The sequence below is a fragment of the Rhinatrema bivittatum genome, chromosome 7, assembly GCF_901001135.1.
Source record: "Rhinatrema bivittatum chromosome 7, aRhiBiv1.1, whole genome shotgun sequence".
Lineage (NCBI taxonomy): Eukaryota > Metazoa > Chordata > Amphibia > Gymnophiona > Rhinatrematidae > Rhinatrema > Rhinatrema bivittatum.
The window spans coordinates 201,901,772-201,917,484 of record NC_042621.1 but is presented as its reverse complement, the minus strand read 5'-3'; the positions used below and the strand labels follow the sequence as shown (position 1 = coordinate 201,917,484).

Sequence of the window (15,713 nt, the reverse complement as noted above, 5' to 3'; positions counted from 1 at the left end):
CCAATCTGTTCTTTGAATCAGTGGGAGCAAGGTTCCTAAGGTTACCATTCTGATTTTTCTTTTCTGAGATATTTGTTTAGGGCATGCAAATCCAAAATAGGACGAATATCTCCTGATTTTTTTGGGATCAGGAAGTAGCAGGAATAGAACCCTTGACCCCAATGCTGCCGAGGTACCGGTTCTACAGCATTGGATTGTAGAAGGGTCAAGAGTTCCGCTTCGAGAAGCGGGGAGTGACTGTTTGGATTTGTGAGAGGAGGGGATAAGCTGTTCGGCAGTACAGTGAGAAAGTTTAGATGGTACCCTTGGCTTATTACAGAGAGTACCCACTGATCTATTGTGTTGGTATGCCATAGAGTGGAGAAGAGGAACAAGCGGCCCCCACTGGAATGGCTTGGGAAAGAAGAGATTGGCTGTTGCTCTCTAGAGGAGAGTCAAAAACCCGAAGCTGGCCCTGATTGTGGGGCAGGTTGGGTTTTTGGTGTTCTAGTCTGACGAGTCTGTCCTCTTTGGGGAGATTCAGACTGTCGAGGACGAGATTGCGGTGGATAATACTTTCTGGTTTTATATTGAAAACGTCGAGGATCTAGTCTGAAAGATCGCTTTGAAGTGGAAGGATAATCTGGAGGAAGAGCAGACAGCTGACATAGGGTGTCGTGGTGGTCTTAACTGTGCAACTGTTTCTTGGATTTTGGTATCAAATAAGTTGTCACCAGTACATAGCAGGTCTGCAAGATGATCCTGAACCTCTTGTCGCAAGTCAGAGGATTTAAGCCAAGCCCAATGTCGTGCACTGATGCCTGCTGCAGAAACCCTGGAGGCGGTGTCAAAAATATTGTAGACTGCTCTTATCTCATGCTTACCAGCATCTAAAACCCTTGAGGAGGATGTTGTTAAGTCCTTCCTGGTATTCATCAGGTAAAGATTCAGAATAATCTTGTACTCTCTTCCAGAGATTGCTGGAGTACTGAGTCATATATAGCTGGTATGCTGCAATGCGAGCAATGAGCCATACAAGACCCTTCTTTCGAAGGCGTCTTAAGGATTTCTGTTCCTTATCTGGAGGTGCTGATGAATGAGGTCTGGCCTTTTTATATTTCTTTTGGGCCAACTCCACAACTACTGACTGGTGAGGTAGATGAGATTTTTGGAAATCTGGGGCTGATTGTACCAAATAGATAGCATCAGCTTTCCTATTCACAAGAGGAACTGAGCCAGGATGCTCCCAGTTATGGTTTAAAAGGTCCAGTAGTACTTCATGAACAGGAACTGCCATAACCTCCTTGGGTGCATCAACAAATTGTAGTACTTCAAGCATTTTATGCCTGGCATCCTCTTCTGTTTGCAAATCAAAGTGAATTGTCTCGGACATTTCCTTAATAAAATTTGCAAAAGTCAAGTCTTCAGGTGGGGAACGTCGACGTTCATCTGGAGGTGAAGGAAGATCATCTGACCCATCAGTGTCAGAAGAATCAACTCCCCATGGATTATAAGGGTGGTCACCGGCACTTCCAGGTTTGTGTGGAGGTGGAAATCCAGCCGGATCTAGAGGTGGCACTGATGGAATTCGAGGTGGCATCGATGGAGGCACCGAAGATGGTGAGGGCATTGATGACATTGGTGTTTTCGAAGGCCGGTGCGATGGTACAACGCCCGATGGTCCTGGTGTTGGTTCGGGCATTGGCCAATCCGGTTCCTCACCCGAGGACAAAGGTATCGGCATCGGTGGCTTCGCGGGGGCCGATGGCACGGCTGGAACCGCAGGAAGAGCACCGATTAACGAGTCTGGTCTATCTAGAAGAGGTGCTAGCATCATCGACATGGGATCAGGCATCGGCATGGGGACCGGTGCCATGTCGGTGGAGACTAGAATGATCATAAAGCCTGAAGCACCGCCTCTTGGACAATCCTGTCCAATTTCGCCCAAGAAGCTGCCATGGGGGGCACGGCTACTGGGGGTGGAGGCTCAGAAGGCGTAGCCGGAGGCTCCACCGATGGCGGTGAAGCTCCGGATCCCGGCACCAATAACGGTGTGGAACGCCTCTGTGCCCTGAGTCCAGACGGAGATGGGGCCTCATCTTTGGGGCTTTTTGGTTGGTGGCTCCGTCGCCGATGGCTTTCCGATTCCTACATTGGAGGAGACACTTCGTCGATGACGGTGTCTATGCTTCTCTCTATGATCGGTCCGCTGTGTGTCTGGCATCAAAGATGTCGATGCTTTGGACTGGGAAGAAGGTGAGGGGACGTCACTGATGGATTTTTGCCATTTAGGCTTCGGTGGCGACGGAGTCTTCAAGGATAGAGGGTTTTGACTTTATGCCGGTTTAGTAGAAGTCAATGGAGAGACCTTAAAAAGGAGTTCCATCTTCTCCAAACAGGCCCTCCGACTTTTGGAGTCATTTGTGAACAGCTTGTACACTGTTGCACGTCATGAACAGAGTACGCACATGTTGTGCAGGTCTGTGAGAGACATAGTTCTTGGGCACTCGGAACACTTACGGAACCCGGTGGCCATGATTTTTGAAAAATAAATGGTCGCGCGGTCGATGACCGGACACCGTGAGAGAAAAATGTCCGGGAACCGACCGAAAAACGACAGGAAGAAACTTACCAGTGTCAATTATGGTCGGCAGTCGATGGGGAACCCCCGGGATAGGGGAGACCTGTTGCAAAGGCGACTATCAGGAGCTGAGCCCGGCCTTAAGTACCGGAGCCACGGCCAAGTTCCCGCCGCAGGCCCGTCATAAGTGACAAGTGATAAGCGCGCACCTAGGGAGGGGCGCATCTCTCCTCAGGCCATGCAGAGAGGCCCGTCGCAGAACACAGAGGCCTGTAGCTGAAGCTGGAGCACTGGGGGTGGCCCACTGCTGCCAGAGACTAGGAACTAGGTGATGGATTTGGCAAAGAGAGGTGAGGGGGCTGGACTGCGTATTTGCCACGGCCGGCACATGCAACAAGCGCTGGCTGCCACCAGAGACCAGGCCTGCAGGGCTCGAAGACTGAGCTGTTCAGCTGGGGGCCAGTGTGTATGTGTGCGTGTGTTGTGTATTATGTGAGGGGGGAGGGTGCTTCAGTCTGTGTGTGCGCGAGAGCGCACATGTGTTTCATTGAAAGCCTGTGTGTAAGGAAGAGAGAGAGCATTGTGTGATTAAGAGAGACTGGTTAGAAAGATGATGTGTATGTGTGAGAAAGATTGATCAGGGAAGTAACTGGTGTATGTGAGTGTATGAGAGAGACAGAAACTGGTTCTGAGGGTGTGTGTAGGTGTGTGTGTGAGAGAGAAAGAGACTGGTTGTAGTTCCTAAGGAAGAGGACCATGACAACAGCTTCAGCAGCTACTGCTGCTTCTGGTGTGGCCTGCCAGGGAAAAGAGTAGGAGAACTGCTGGAGAGGGTAAGTAAAGGTGGCTTTTTAAAGTTCATTTTTCTTGATTGACTCATTTTAATTAGTGATTATTATGTGATGTGCGTTTTGAAATATTTTATTAATGTTTGGAGAATTTTTAATATTTAAGAGTTTTTAATTGTTCTGTTAAATGTTAGTCTGTTCATTAACTCTTTTGAAACATTTATTCATATAGTTTTACAAATATAAAACTATGTGGGGATCTATAGGAGCTTGGCTTTTTCTGTTTCTCTAATTGTGGTGCACTGGGTGTTTAGGGCCTGGTTTAATATTTGTAGTGTTGCCTTTATATAGGTAGTGTTGTTCCATTTGAGTGCATGCCATAATGTAGATGTAACTTTGAACACAGTTTGTGTGCATTATTGCAGATCCTGGTACTATGTTAGGTGCTATATTTTTGTTTCCATTTCTCCAGTTTTGTACTGCATGCAGAGTGGCTTTTTTGGGTTTCCATTCCAGTTTCTGTCTCCACAGTTTAATTTGTGGTCTTTCTGTACTTGGTGAAGGTCAATTTTGTCCGTGAGACTGAGGTGAGGTATTTAGCTAGCATGCAGGCTAGTAAAATACCTCACTTTATTTGTTGTATTTTTCTCAACAGGTGTATTGGTGGTGAACTGATGTCTTTTTATAAGTAAGGCTATTGCGCCTGGTTGTAAAGGGAATTTGTGTTGCTGTTATTGAGATAACACCAGAATATATTTTTTGTATGGTGAGTTGTACAGGGGATGTTCTAGTCCTACTTTATACCCATTGCTGAGGGTCGGGGGTGGGGTTTCTGTGGATGCAAAGTGTACATTTACATTTAGCCTTGAGACTGTCATGTGTTCAGAGTGTCAAGCATGCGAGATCTATCAGGTGTGTCCCAACAGAAAAAAGGCTGAGAACGACTGCCCTAGAGGAAAGACAAGATTGGGAGATATGACAGATGTTTAAATATGTCCAAGGTTTCCATGCACAGGAGGGGAACCTGTTTAAATAGAAAGAAGGCTCTAGAACAAGGGGTCATTGGATGAGGGTGAAAGGGGAGAGTAAGCTAAGGAAACATTTCTTTACAGAGAGGGTAATGGATGCATGGAACAGTCTCCCTAAAGAGGTGGAGGTGACTAGAACAGACTCTGAATTCATGAAGGCATGAGATAAACAGGGGATCTTGAAGGAGTGTAGGGACTGTAAAACTGAATAAGTTGGTGTGGATGGGTCGAGTAGGCTTATGGTCTTTCTGCAATCACATGTCTCTGTTTCTATTCTTGCACAGGAATAACTGGGCAGACCAGATGTGCCAAATAGCCTTTCTTCTGCTGTCATTTACTATGTTACTATGTAAGCATTCCAAGAGTCCAAGTCAAGAGATTAACACATGCAATACAATTCTGAAATGAATATACTGAAAATTTGTGGAAGTCAGCAGTGATTTCTGACTCAAACATACTTTGCATATACATTTGTAATTAGTAGCTCTATAATGTTGTCCAAGAGGCACATCTCTTCTTATAGAATATATATTTTCTATTTCTGACCTAAGAACATTTTTTTTTTAACACACCTTATGCAATTTGTAAACCAATTAACTTATTTCATAGACATGCAATCAAGTAGCAACTCCAGTGGTGTCATCAGTATCAATTAAAATAAAAACACAATCTATTCCACTGCAAAGTGAAACCAAACAATTTATTTGTGCTAAATGAATGGAAAGAATGTACTCAGAAAATAATTCTTTATACATTGTACCGGCTTATGCTGCTACATAAGCATTCATTAGTGCCAAGCTGTGCTACTTTTTCTGTACTCAGTCCAATTTCTACCAAGCATACAAAATATTTGGCTTTTTTTTTTATCAATATGGTCCTAAAATATTCAGCTCAAAATAATATTTTCCCTCATATTGTAAATCTTTTACATACTCATTCACAAAATCATTTTAAGGGAATATTTCTCCTTTTTTCTATATTATGGTATAATAAAGCAGAAAGCACTTCCAATCTGCAATAAAAATGTGTTTCAGGACCTTATACCTAGAGAAATCCACTGGGTCAGAAATAGCAGTAAGGTCAGAATATACAATAACATCAACTAGAAATCAGACAATCAGACCTTGAAGTCCATGAATTGTACAGTCCATACACTTTGTAAAGTTCAATCATTTCCCCCTATTTATAAATTTCAAACTATTAATTTGTATATGAGATTTTTTTAACAGTAAAATCCCAAGAATATATCACATGTGCATTGAATACTGAACTTGCGGCAAGCTCACCAGTACAGAGATAGATTATTACATGTCTCAGGCACTGATTAATGTGTCTGAGGCTTTACATTTCCACATAAAAAGTTAGATCTCCATATTACTGAAATGTAGTGCCAATTTCTTGCACGCTTGGTAAACATCATTATATTGAGTAATTTATTATAATACAGCCCATCATGCCTATAGTTTTATGCAAACTGTCATGAAAAAAATATAAAAAGATATCCCTTCAGTTTTACGAACTTAAAAAGCCATGACATGAAGCTTTGGAGTAAAGAAACATGACATGATGTACTACCAAATATTGAGTAGCAAATGTTCCAGCCCAAGAATAAACATACAAGTCGTTCCAGTAAACACTGACAGGAAATTCTGTTGTTAAATTAGTGTTGTATACCCACAACACTGGCTGCATTTTAGACAAACATTTACAACACAATTAACAGTGAAGCCTATATAACCTCAGTGCAAATAAGTCAAATCCATATATGCCAGTTAAGCCTTTGGCATTTAGTAAACTGCTCTGTGTGATAAGTCCACCTGGCTGCAGGAATTGCTGAGCACATGCACTATGGCTGAGAGGAAGGATGCGCTGAGTGTTGGGCTGTTGCAGTCTGGACTGCAGGTTGCACAGGGGGTGGTGGTGGTGGTGGAGGTTGTACCGGGGTCTGGGTGTTTGGAGAAGGAGGAGGAGTAGGACGCTTGAATTTGTCAGGGCTGTTGCTTCTCCGTGGGGAAGGTCTCTGCAAAACATGGAAGCAAGTTACCTTTAGGAACATGCTTTGCAAAGATAAAAATTTCATGCACTTCAGGATACAAAGCCTTCAAAATATTTTTCATTTAAAAATATATTTCATTTAAAAATCATTTGTTGATCACTTAACTGAAACTCCTAAGCAATATATAACATAAATCAAACATTTCAAACATACTACAATCACTTAAACATAAAACATAATATATTATAGCATACAGGCCGAGTCAAAGTAGTGGTATTCACTTCCAGACTTTGAGCCACAAAAGGGATAGGTTTTCAAGATATCTATAATGAATATGCATGAGACAGATAAGCATGCATTCTGCCTCAATTCTATGCTAATTTCTCTCATGCCTTTTTATTAGCGATATCTTGAAAACCTGACCCATTTGTGGTCCTTGAGGCCTGGAAGTGAATACCACTGCTATAAATAATTTATTTCATAAAAATATGACCAGAACAATGTAAACTAATTACTTTGGGGAACCTAGAACTGTTATGGCTAGTTTGTTAAGGGACAGCTGTAACGAGATCATTGTAATGCATCAAGTCTTAATTGAAAACAAACCAATGCTCTCCAAAACATAAAAATTAGAGAGCAAAAATGTAATCATTAATTTCCAATAGCCTCCAAAAAGTAAGCCTACATAAATACCAAAAGTAAAGAGATACCATCAGCGGTTGAAAAATATTTGGGGAAAAAACTTAGGTGTCAAGCAAAGATATTGTAGGTGCCAGATAAATTTATCCATTAAGCTTTTTTCTGAACTAATTTGCTTGCTATTTAACAGGCCGATACAGAAAGAAACGCGGGCGAGCGCCCGCTCTCCCGGTGTGTGCACAGGCCAGTGTCCTGGGCGCACGATCCAGTAAAGAAAAATATGCTAAATAGGGCCCGTGGTAAAAGGAGGCGCTAGGGACACTAGTGCATCCCTAGCGCCTCCTTTTGACAGGAGCGGCGGCTGTCAGCGGGTTTGACAGCTGACACTCAATTTTTCCAACATCAGTTCTCGAGCCCGCTGACAGCTACGGGTTCGGAAACCAGACGCCGGCAAAATTGAGCGTCCGGTTTTCAACCCGCGAGCCGATTTTAAATTGTTTTTGTTTTTATTTTTAATTATTTTTTACTTTTGGGACCTCCGACTTAATATCGCCATGATATTAAGTCGGAGAGTGTATAGAAAAGCAGCTTTTACTGCTTTTCTGTACACTTTCCCGGTGCTGGCAGAAATTAACGCCTACCTTTGGGTAGGCGCTAATTTCTGAAAGTAAAATGTGCGGCCTGGCTGCACATTTTACTTACTGAATCGCACAGGAATAACTAAGAGGGCCATCAACATGCATTTGCATGTTGCGGGCGCTATTAGTTTCGGGGGGTTGGCCGCGCGTTTTCGACACGCTATTACCCCTTACTGAATAAGGGGTAAAGCTAGCGCATCCAAATGCAGGTTAACAGTGTGCTCCGCCAGAGCGCTCTGTACTGTATCGGCCCGTAAGTTAGCCTAGTTTCCTACAGGGCAAATGGCAAAAAAAAAAATCATGCTGTATCTCTGCCCCGTCATGCAATGCTTTATTGCTATCCTTACTACTCATTCAGAGTTATCCTTTTGTTTTTTTTAATTCACTTCTTTATTAGAATTTTTGCAATATTAGAACAGCTGAACTGTCAAGAACAAAAACAAACGGCGTAAACAACCGTGTTTACTTGGAGGGTCCTGACAAGCACTGCTCAGGCCCCATCTGTATCTGCCCCTACACTAGCATCCTCCTCCTGCCAACCATATTCCCACTTGCATCTCTGCAAGTAACCTGTCCCACAAGCTATTGCTTGATGATTTCTAGGGACAATGCAGCCCCCAAAAACCTAAATATCACACAATTTCCAGAACACCCACAGACCAAACACATACAAAAAAAAAATAGGAGGAACAATGAATGTGAAAAGATTCAACTTGCAAACAAGAAAATGAACAAGGATTTATCCAGAGCAGTGTAGAGCTGGGACAGAAACTTGGCATACGTCTACTTTCCTGTAAGACTAGCCAACAAAGTTTTTCTTGCAAGCTCCTCTCAAGCTGAGTCGGTATAACTAACTGGAAACCAGAACACTGGCTCCCTGATCAGCAATGCCTGTCAGTAAGATGCTCACAGGACTTCACATATTTGTAACTTTCTGCAGGCAACTGGACAAACGGCAGCTCAAGCCACATTTTGAATCAAGGCAGACTGATTAACCCTTTCAATCCAGGCTGCCAGAAACTACAGATATTTACAGATTACTATTGGGCAATGTACACTGAAAATGCAGAGTAAACAGCACATACATACAGATAAATATCAAACCAAAGAAAGAAATGTATGGCACTCGTGTCACTGTACAATACATATATCTACAGCTTTATTAGTTTTAGGCCAGCAGGATAAACACTAGTTTTACAATATACACTTGTTAACGAAAAAGAAACTTGACACGGCTGTGTTTTACACAAAGGCTGCATCAGGGGGACTGGCGAGTGTTCATATCAAGAACTGGTAAGACAAGTGTGTGTAAATCCTGGGCCACCACAGCTGCTTAGTACTGTGAGTACTGAATTCAAATTCTTAAAAGAAGTGACTATTTGGAGACGACCTTCCATAGGAGGAGACCTCAAAGGGTCAAAATTTAGTATTCTGCACTTGAATGAAGCTTTCCAAAATAGGCTTGTGCTGCAGTTTCCAGCATTTGTCCACAGTGAGGTCTTAGTGACAGGGAGACTTGTAAATTTATTTTTATTTATTATTATAAATGTCCAGCATTTGTCCACAGAGACTGGTCCAACATGAGATTCACTTTACAGAGGATATCCTTAAGGAGAACGGGAACCAGCAATGCATATTTCAAGCGACTTTCACCAGCAGCATTTCCTGCAGCGATAAACCGAGCAGTATACAAGTGTACTAGTGTTTATCCTGCTGGCCTAAAACTAATAAAGCTGTAGATATATGTATTGTACAGTGACACTTGAGTGTCACATTTCTTTGGTTTGATACATATTACTATTAACAGGTTTCAATTTCATGTTGAAGTTCTTGTGGGACTGTATCTAGTCCTGGTGATTTATTCCTTAGTTTGTCTCTAATCTATCTTATCCTCCATTATCACAGATATTTGTTTTAGTTGCTCAGGATTACCACCTTCAAAGAATGTTTCAGGTGTATGTTCTCAGACTCCTCAGTAAAGACCGAGGCAAAGGATTTATTTAATATGTTTGTGCTATTTCCTCGTCCTCCCCTGAGCACCTCTTTTTATCCTCCAGTTATCTAGCAGCTCAATTCCCTCACAGGCTTTTTGCTTCAAATATGTTTGAAAAATTATTTTAGTTTTTGTCCCTCTGGTAAGTCTCTTCTCTAATTCTCCCTTGGCCTGACATACTATCATTTTACATCTAACTTTCCAGTACTTGTGCTTTGGCCTATTTTCTTCAAAAAATGAAAAGCAGAACCAAATGAACAATGCTCTTTTGGCTTTAACTGTCTTTCACCTCACCATTAAGTCAATCTGGCAGTCGTTTGGTCTTGCTTCAACCTTTAATGCTCTTTACTGCATGGGATAGATTTTACCAGGGTTTCCAAGATTATTTAAAAATATGTCCATACTTTATGCACATTTTTAACTTTTGGACCTGCTCCTTTTAGGTAATTTTTCTAAATTTCCTCATTTTATCATAGCCTTCCTTTATAAAGTTATATGTAGTATTGCAGTAGTTTTAACTTAATGTCCTTCCTCCAATAATTATGTCAAACTTGATTGCTGTATGATCGCTACTGCTTGGTAGCCCAGCCACAGTAACCTCTTGCACCAGGTCGTGCATTCCACTGAGGACTAGATCTAAAATAGCTGCCCCTCTCAGTTCTAGGACAAGCTGCTCCATGAAGCAGGCACTTATGGCATGTAAAAACATGACCTCTCTAACCTGTCCTGATGAGACATTGATCCAATCAAAACTGGGGCGATTTAAATCTCCCATTGTGTTACCAAATATATTTGCCTAATTTCAGATACCATGTGTCAGTCCATTTCAACATCTTGGCCAGGTGGATGGTAGATACACCCACTGCTATACTCTTACCCGTCACATGGAATTTCTATCCATAAGGATTCCACAAAGATGCCCATTTCACAACCCCTCTCCTCATACATTAAGAGCCTGGGCAACCTTGTGCCCAGGAATTTTCCAGCCCTGAATACATGGCTATGAACTTAAAAAATGTAAAAGTATTTTTACTTCTTGTGTTTGAGCAAGTTATCTCTTTGGCCTGGTAACTCAGTCATTCATCTAGTCCTGCACCATTTGCCTTGGATCCTGGATATAGGAAATCTGTGGCTGTGGTTGAATTTTTAACCATTTGCCAATCATCACTGAGCACACAAGACAAACCCAAATAAATACACTTATCTCAATGAACATGAAAGCAAGAAACAATATTTTTTTTCACTGTGGCTCTAGGCAAGTATAAAGGACAAGCAAAGCCAAAACATTAGGCTATTTCAGAAAACGTTCTTGGATTGTACCACTGTAAAGCAGAGTTGCTTACCTGTATCAGATGTTCTCCCAGGACAGCAGGATGTTAGTCCTCACATATGGATGACATCATCAGATGGAGCCCTGTCACGGAACACTTTTGTCAAAGTTTCTAGAACTTTGACTGGCACACTGAGCATGCCCAGCATGCCACTAACCCTGTAGCCACCAGGGGTCTCCTTCAGTCTCATTTGTAGCAAAAGTACGAGTGAAAACTAAAATAAGAAAACAGTAACGAACTGGGTTTCGTGAGGACTAACTGGGTTTCGTGAGGACTAACATCCTGCTGTCCTGGGAGTACACCTGTTACAGGTAAGCAACTCTGCTTTCTCCCAGGACAAGCAAGATGATATGGGTGAATAGCAAGCTACAGGCTGACTCATAACACAGAGGGCCAACCAGCACTCAAAATGCGCAACACGTTGCCATGGCTCTGACGGAATGTGCCTTCACTCACCCCTGCAGTGGAAGGCCTGTTTGCTGGTAGCAGAATGCAATGCAGTCTGCCTGCCCACAGCAACTCCAAGTTTGTTTTTATCAAAAGAAACAGAGTTGGGTGGACTTCCTATGGACTGCGGTGCAGTCTAAATAAAATGCAAGCGCACGCTTACAGTCCAAGGTGTATAGAGCTCGCTCATCCGGGTGAGCGCGAGGGCTTGGGAAGAAAGTGGGCAAGACTATGGACTGATTTAAGTGGAAATCTGTTACTACCTTAGGAAGGAATTTAGGGTGAGTGCGGAGAACCACTCGGTCATGGAGGAACCTTGTGTAGGGTGAGTAGGTCACAAGGGCCTGTAACTCACTTACCCTGAGAGCAGACGTGATGGCTACTAGGAAATGTACTTGCCATGTAAGGTATCTGAGTTCGCAGGAATGCAAGAGCTCAAAAAGAGTGTGCATGAGCCATGCAAGGACAATATTGGGGTCCCATGCCACAACCAGTGGCTGTAGAGGAGGCTTAAGCTGTAATAAGCCCCTCATGAAGCAACTCACCAGGGGTTGAGCCATTATCAGGGCATTCCCTATTCCTTGATGGTAAGCAGAGATGGCACTAAGGTGTACTCTGATAGATGACATCTGGAGACCAGATTCCGAAAGGTGCCAGAGGTAGTCTAACAGATTTGATGTGGGGCAAGAAAAGGGGACCAAGCCCTTCTGTGTGCACCACAAGGCAAATCTCTTCCATTTAAAGCGGTAAGGCCTCCGTGTGGAAGGCTTCCGTGAAGCTACGAGGACTTGAGTGACGTCACTAGAAAGATTGAGTATCAACCTTTCAACATCCAAGATTGTAGTATCAACCTTTCAACATACAGGCCGTCAAAGAAAGGGTCTGGAGGTTCGGGTGGCATAACTTGCCGTGATTCTGTGTTATGAGGTTGGGCGACATGCTCAGGCGAATGGGTTTCTGGACAGAGAGGTCGAGAAGTATGGGAAACCAGACTTGGCGTGGCCAATATGGGGCTATGAGTATCAATAAGCCCCGGTCCTGTTGTAGCTTCACGAGAGTCTTGCTTATTAGCGGAATCAGAGGATATGCATATAGCAGGCCTGTGTTCCAGGGGCGGGCGAAGGCATCCATATAGCTGGTGCTTGTTGGTCCCTGTGCAGAGAGCAGAAGCGTTCCACTTTGTGGATCTGACTGGACACAAAGTAGTCAATGGTCGGCTGACCCCCCTGGTGGAAGATTCTGCTCGCGACAGAGAGATCCAGAGACGACTCGTGGGGCTGGAAACATCGGCTGAGGCGGTCCGCCAGTGCATTCTGTGTGCCCGCTAGATAAGTGGCTCACAGAAGTATGGAATGCGACAGGGCCCAGGCCCAAATCTGCACTGCCTCCTGGCAGAACAGATAAGAGCCTATGCACCCGTTTGTTCAGGTACCACATTGCAACTTGGTTATCTGTTTGAATCAAGACAACTTTGTTGGAGAGGCAGTCCTGGAATGCAAACAGAGCGTACCGCATCACCCGAGGCTCCAGAAAGTTGATCTGAGAAGCTGCTTCGGCTGTTGTCCAAGTCCCTTGAGTTTGAAGGCCTTGGACATGGGCTCCCCAACCTAGGTTGGAGGCATCTGTGGTTAAGGTCACCTGAGGAGCCAGTTGCTGGGAAGGAAGACCCCCTTGTAAGTTGTGTCTACCAGGCAAGGGACAGACGAAGCTGGCTGGTTATGTGTAGCAGGGATGAAAGCGGTTGAGTAGCTTGTCGCCACTGAGCTTTTAGAGTCCATTGTGTCATTCTCATGGCGAGGCATGCCATTGGGGTGACGTGGACTGTTGATGCCATATGGCTGAACAACTTGAGTAGGTGGCTAGCGGAGGCTCTTTTCCGATAGCGGATAGAGCTGGCAAGGTTGGACAGCATAATCGTGCGGTCATCAGGTAAGAATGCTTTGTTAGCTTCATGCCCAGGTCTGCTGCTATAAAGGAGAGATGGTGAGATGGCGTCAAATGGGATTTGGAGTAATTGATTAGAAATCCCAATGAGTTTAGAAGTCTTATGGTGAGACCGAGGGAGTCGAGGGCTCCTTGTTTGGACTGGCTTTTTATGAGCCAGTTGTCCAGGTATGGAAAAACGTATATGCCCCTGCTGTGAAACTGTGCAGCCACGACTGCCAGGCACTTCATAAACACTCTGGGTGCCAAGGCCAGGCTGAAAGGTAGAACCTTGTATGGATAGTGCCTGTGACTCACCACGAATCGCAGATACTTGCAATGAGGAGGGAAGATTGCAATGTGGGCATATGCGTCTTGAAGGTCCAGAGAGAAGAGCCAATCCCCCTGTTGTAGCAGATTCTGAACCATTCCTTGTGAAGAAACGTATTCAAGGCACGGAGATACAGAATAGGCTGGAGGCCGCCGGTCTTTTTTGGTATTAGGAAATATCTGGAGTAGAACCCTCTTCCCCTGCTGATTCGGTGGAACCGGTTCCACGGTTCTGGCAGACAGAAGGGTCGAGAGTTCTGACTAGAGTATTCCTGTGTGGTTGTCCCAGCTCCAGAATGGATTGGGTGGGAAGTCTGGGGGTATTTTTGAAAAATTTAGACGGTAACCGTGGGTTATGATGGACAATACCCACTAGTCCGTGGTAACTGGGTGCCAATTTGTTGCAAAGTAGCAAAGGTGGCCCCCCACTGGAGAATGGCTGCTGCTCTCTGGAAAGGAGTCAAAATCCAGCCACAGATCCAGCTTGTGGAGCTGGCTGTGGTCTAGATGTTGCCGCTTGGCATGCCCGAGCTGGTTGTGCAAAGGACGCAGGAGGGTAACATCTGCGTGGCCTGCAGAATTGTTTCCTGGAGTCCCTACATGTGCACCTACGGCCTACGGAGGGAACATCTGGGGAGACAGTTGACAACTGATGCAGGGTCTCGTGATGGGCTTTTAACTGGGCCACTGCATCCTGGATCTTGTCCCCGAACAGGTTGTCTGCAGGTAGATCTGCAAGTTTGTCCTGTACTTCCGGGTGTAGGTCTGAGGCCTTGAACCAGGCCCAGCACCTAGCACTGTCCCGTTACCGAGACTCTGGATGCTATTTCAAAAGAATTGTAGGCAGCTCTGATTTCATGTTTGCCTGCTTCCAATCCTTTTTGTAGGATGGAGGACAAGGTCTCCTGTTGCTGCTGTGGTAATGTCTCCGCAAACTCCTGTACTTGTTTCCAGAGATTTCTATTATATTGAGTCATGTATAGTTGATATGCTGCTACTCGCGCTATCAACATGGACCCTTGAAAACCTCTTCGTCCCAATGCGTCCAATGTCTTGTTCTTTACCAAGAGCAGCAGAGGAATGTGGATACGATCGTTTAGTCTTTTTCTGAGCTGATTCCACAACTACAGAGTGGTGGGGCAACTGACTTTTTTGAAAACCTGGGGCTTGTTGGACCAGGCACATAGAATCTGTGTCTCTGTTGACTGGAGATACAGTACCTGGATGGTCCCACAGGTGGTGCAAGAGGTCAAGAAGAACTTCATGCACTGGTATTGCCATAATCTCTTTTGAAACATCTACGAATTGTAAGATCTCCAACATCTTGTGGCAAGTGTCTTCCTCTGTAACTAGTGCCGGAACCAGTCGGGTACGCCCACCGGTGCAGGTGTCAGTGTTTCCCTCTGTGCTCGGTCCAGTCCTTCTCCGGCACAGAGGACGATGACGCCGATGTCTTTGATGGTGTCGGTGATGGACGGTCACCTGCTCCACGATGTTCCTGGCAGGGTGTCTCTGAGGTCGATGAACCCTCTCCGGTCGGTGGCGTTTGAACTGGCATCGATGGAGCAGAACACTTTGAAGCAAACCAATGCTCCATCTTGTCTAGACAAGCGCAACGGCCTTTTGGGGGTCATTTGTGCACAACTGGGGAATTGACGGACGTCGTGCAAGGGGCCTAAGCACAAAACACAAACATTATGCAGGTCCGTTATGGACATGGTCCTCGGACACTTGGGGCATTTCCTAAACCTGGTCACCATGCTGAAAAATGGCGGGTGCCTGGTTGGTGACAGTCTGGCACCGAGGTGGTAAGCCGCCGGGAACCGACTGCAAGTATGGGAAAAACACTTATCGGGCATCGAAGGAACGGAGCGCGATGGGGACCCCAGTGAGGGATTTTTTAAGAAGTTAAACTTCAAATATTTCCGTGAGGAAAGTTGTGAGAAATTTCTCACAGAGCTTCTAAACTGCGAGGCAACTGCTGCGTGGAAAAAAAAAAAAAAAAAAAAAAGGAGAGACTGAAGGGGACCCCTGGTGGCT

At 44.5% G+C, this 15,713-nt stretch overlaps 1 protein-coding gene across 2 annotated transcripts in view; it reads right to left on the bottom strand.

Annotated features, from left to right (window-relative positions):
* Positions 1 to 5,055: 5,055 nt before the first annotated feature.
* CCDC6 (coiled-coil domain containing 6) overlaps positions 5,056 to 15,713 on the bottom strand; it is a 351,904-nt gene continuing 341,246 nt past the window's right edge. For both annotated transcript variants that reach the window (XM_029609756.1, XM_029609757.1), the window contains one exon: positions 5,056 to 6,396. In XM_029609756.1, the coding sequence (XP_029465616.1) occupies positions 6,223 to 6,396 (174 nt within the window). In that variant the 3' untranslated portion in view covers positions 5,056 to 6,222. The remainder of the gene's footprint in view (positions 6,397 to 15,713) is intronic.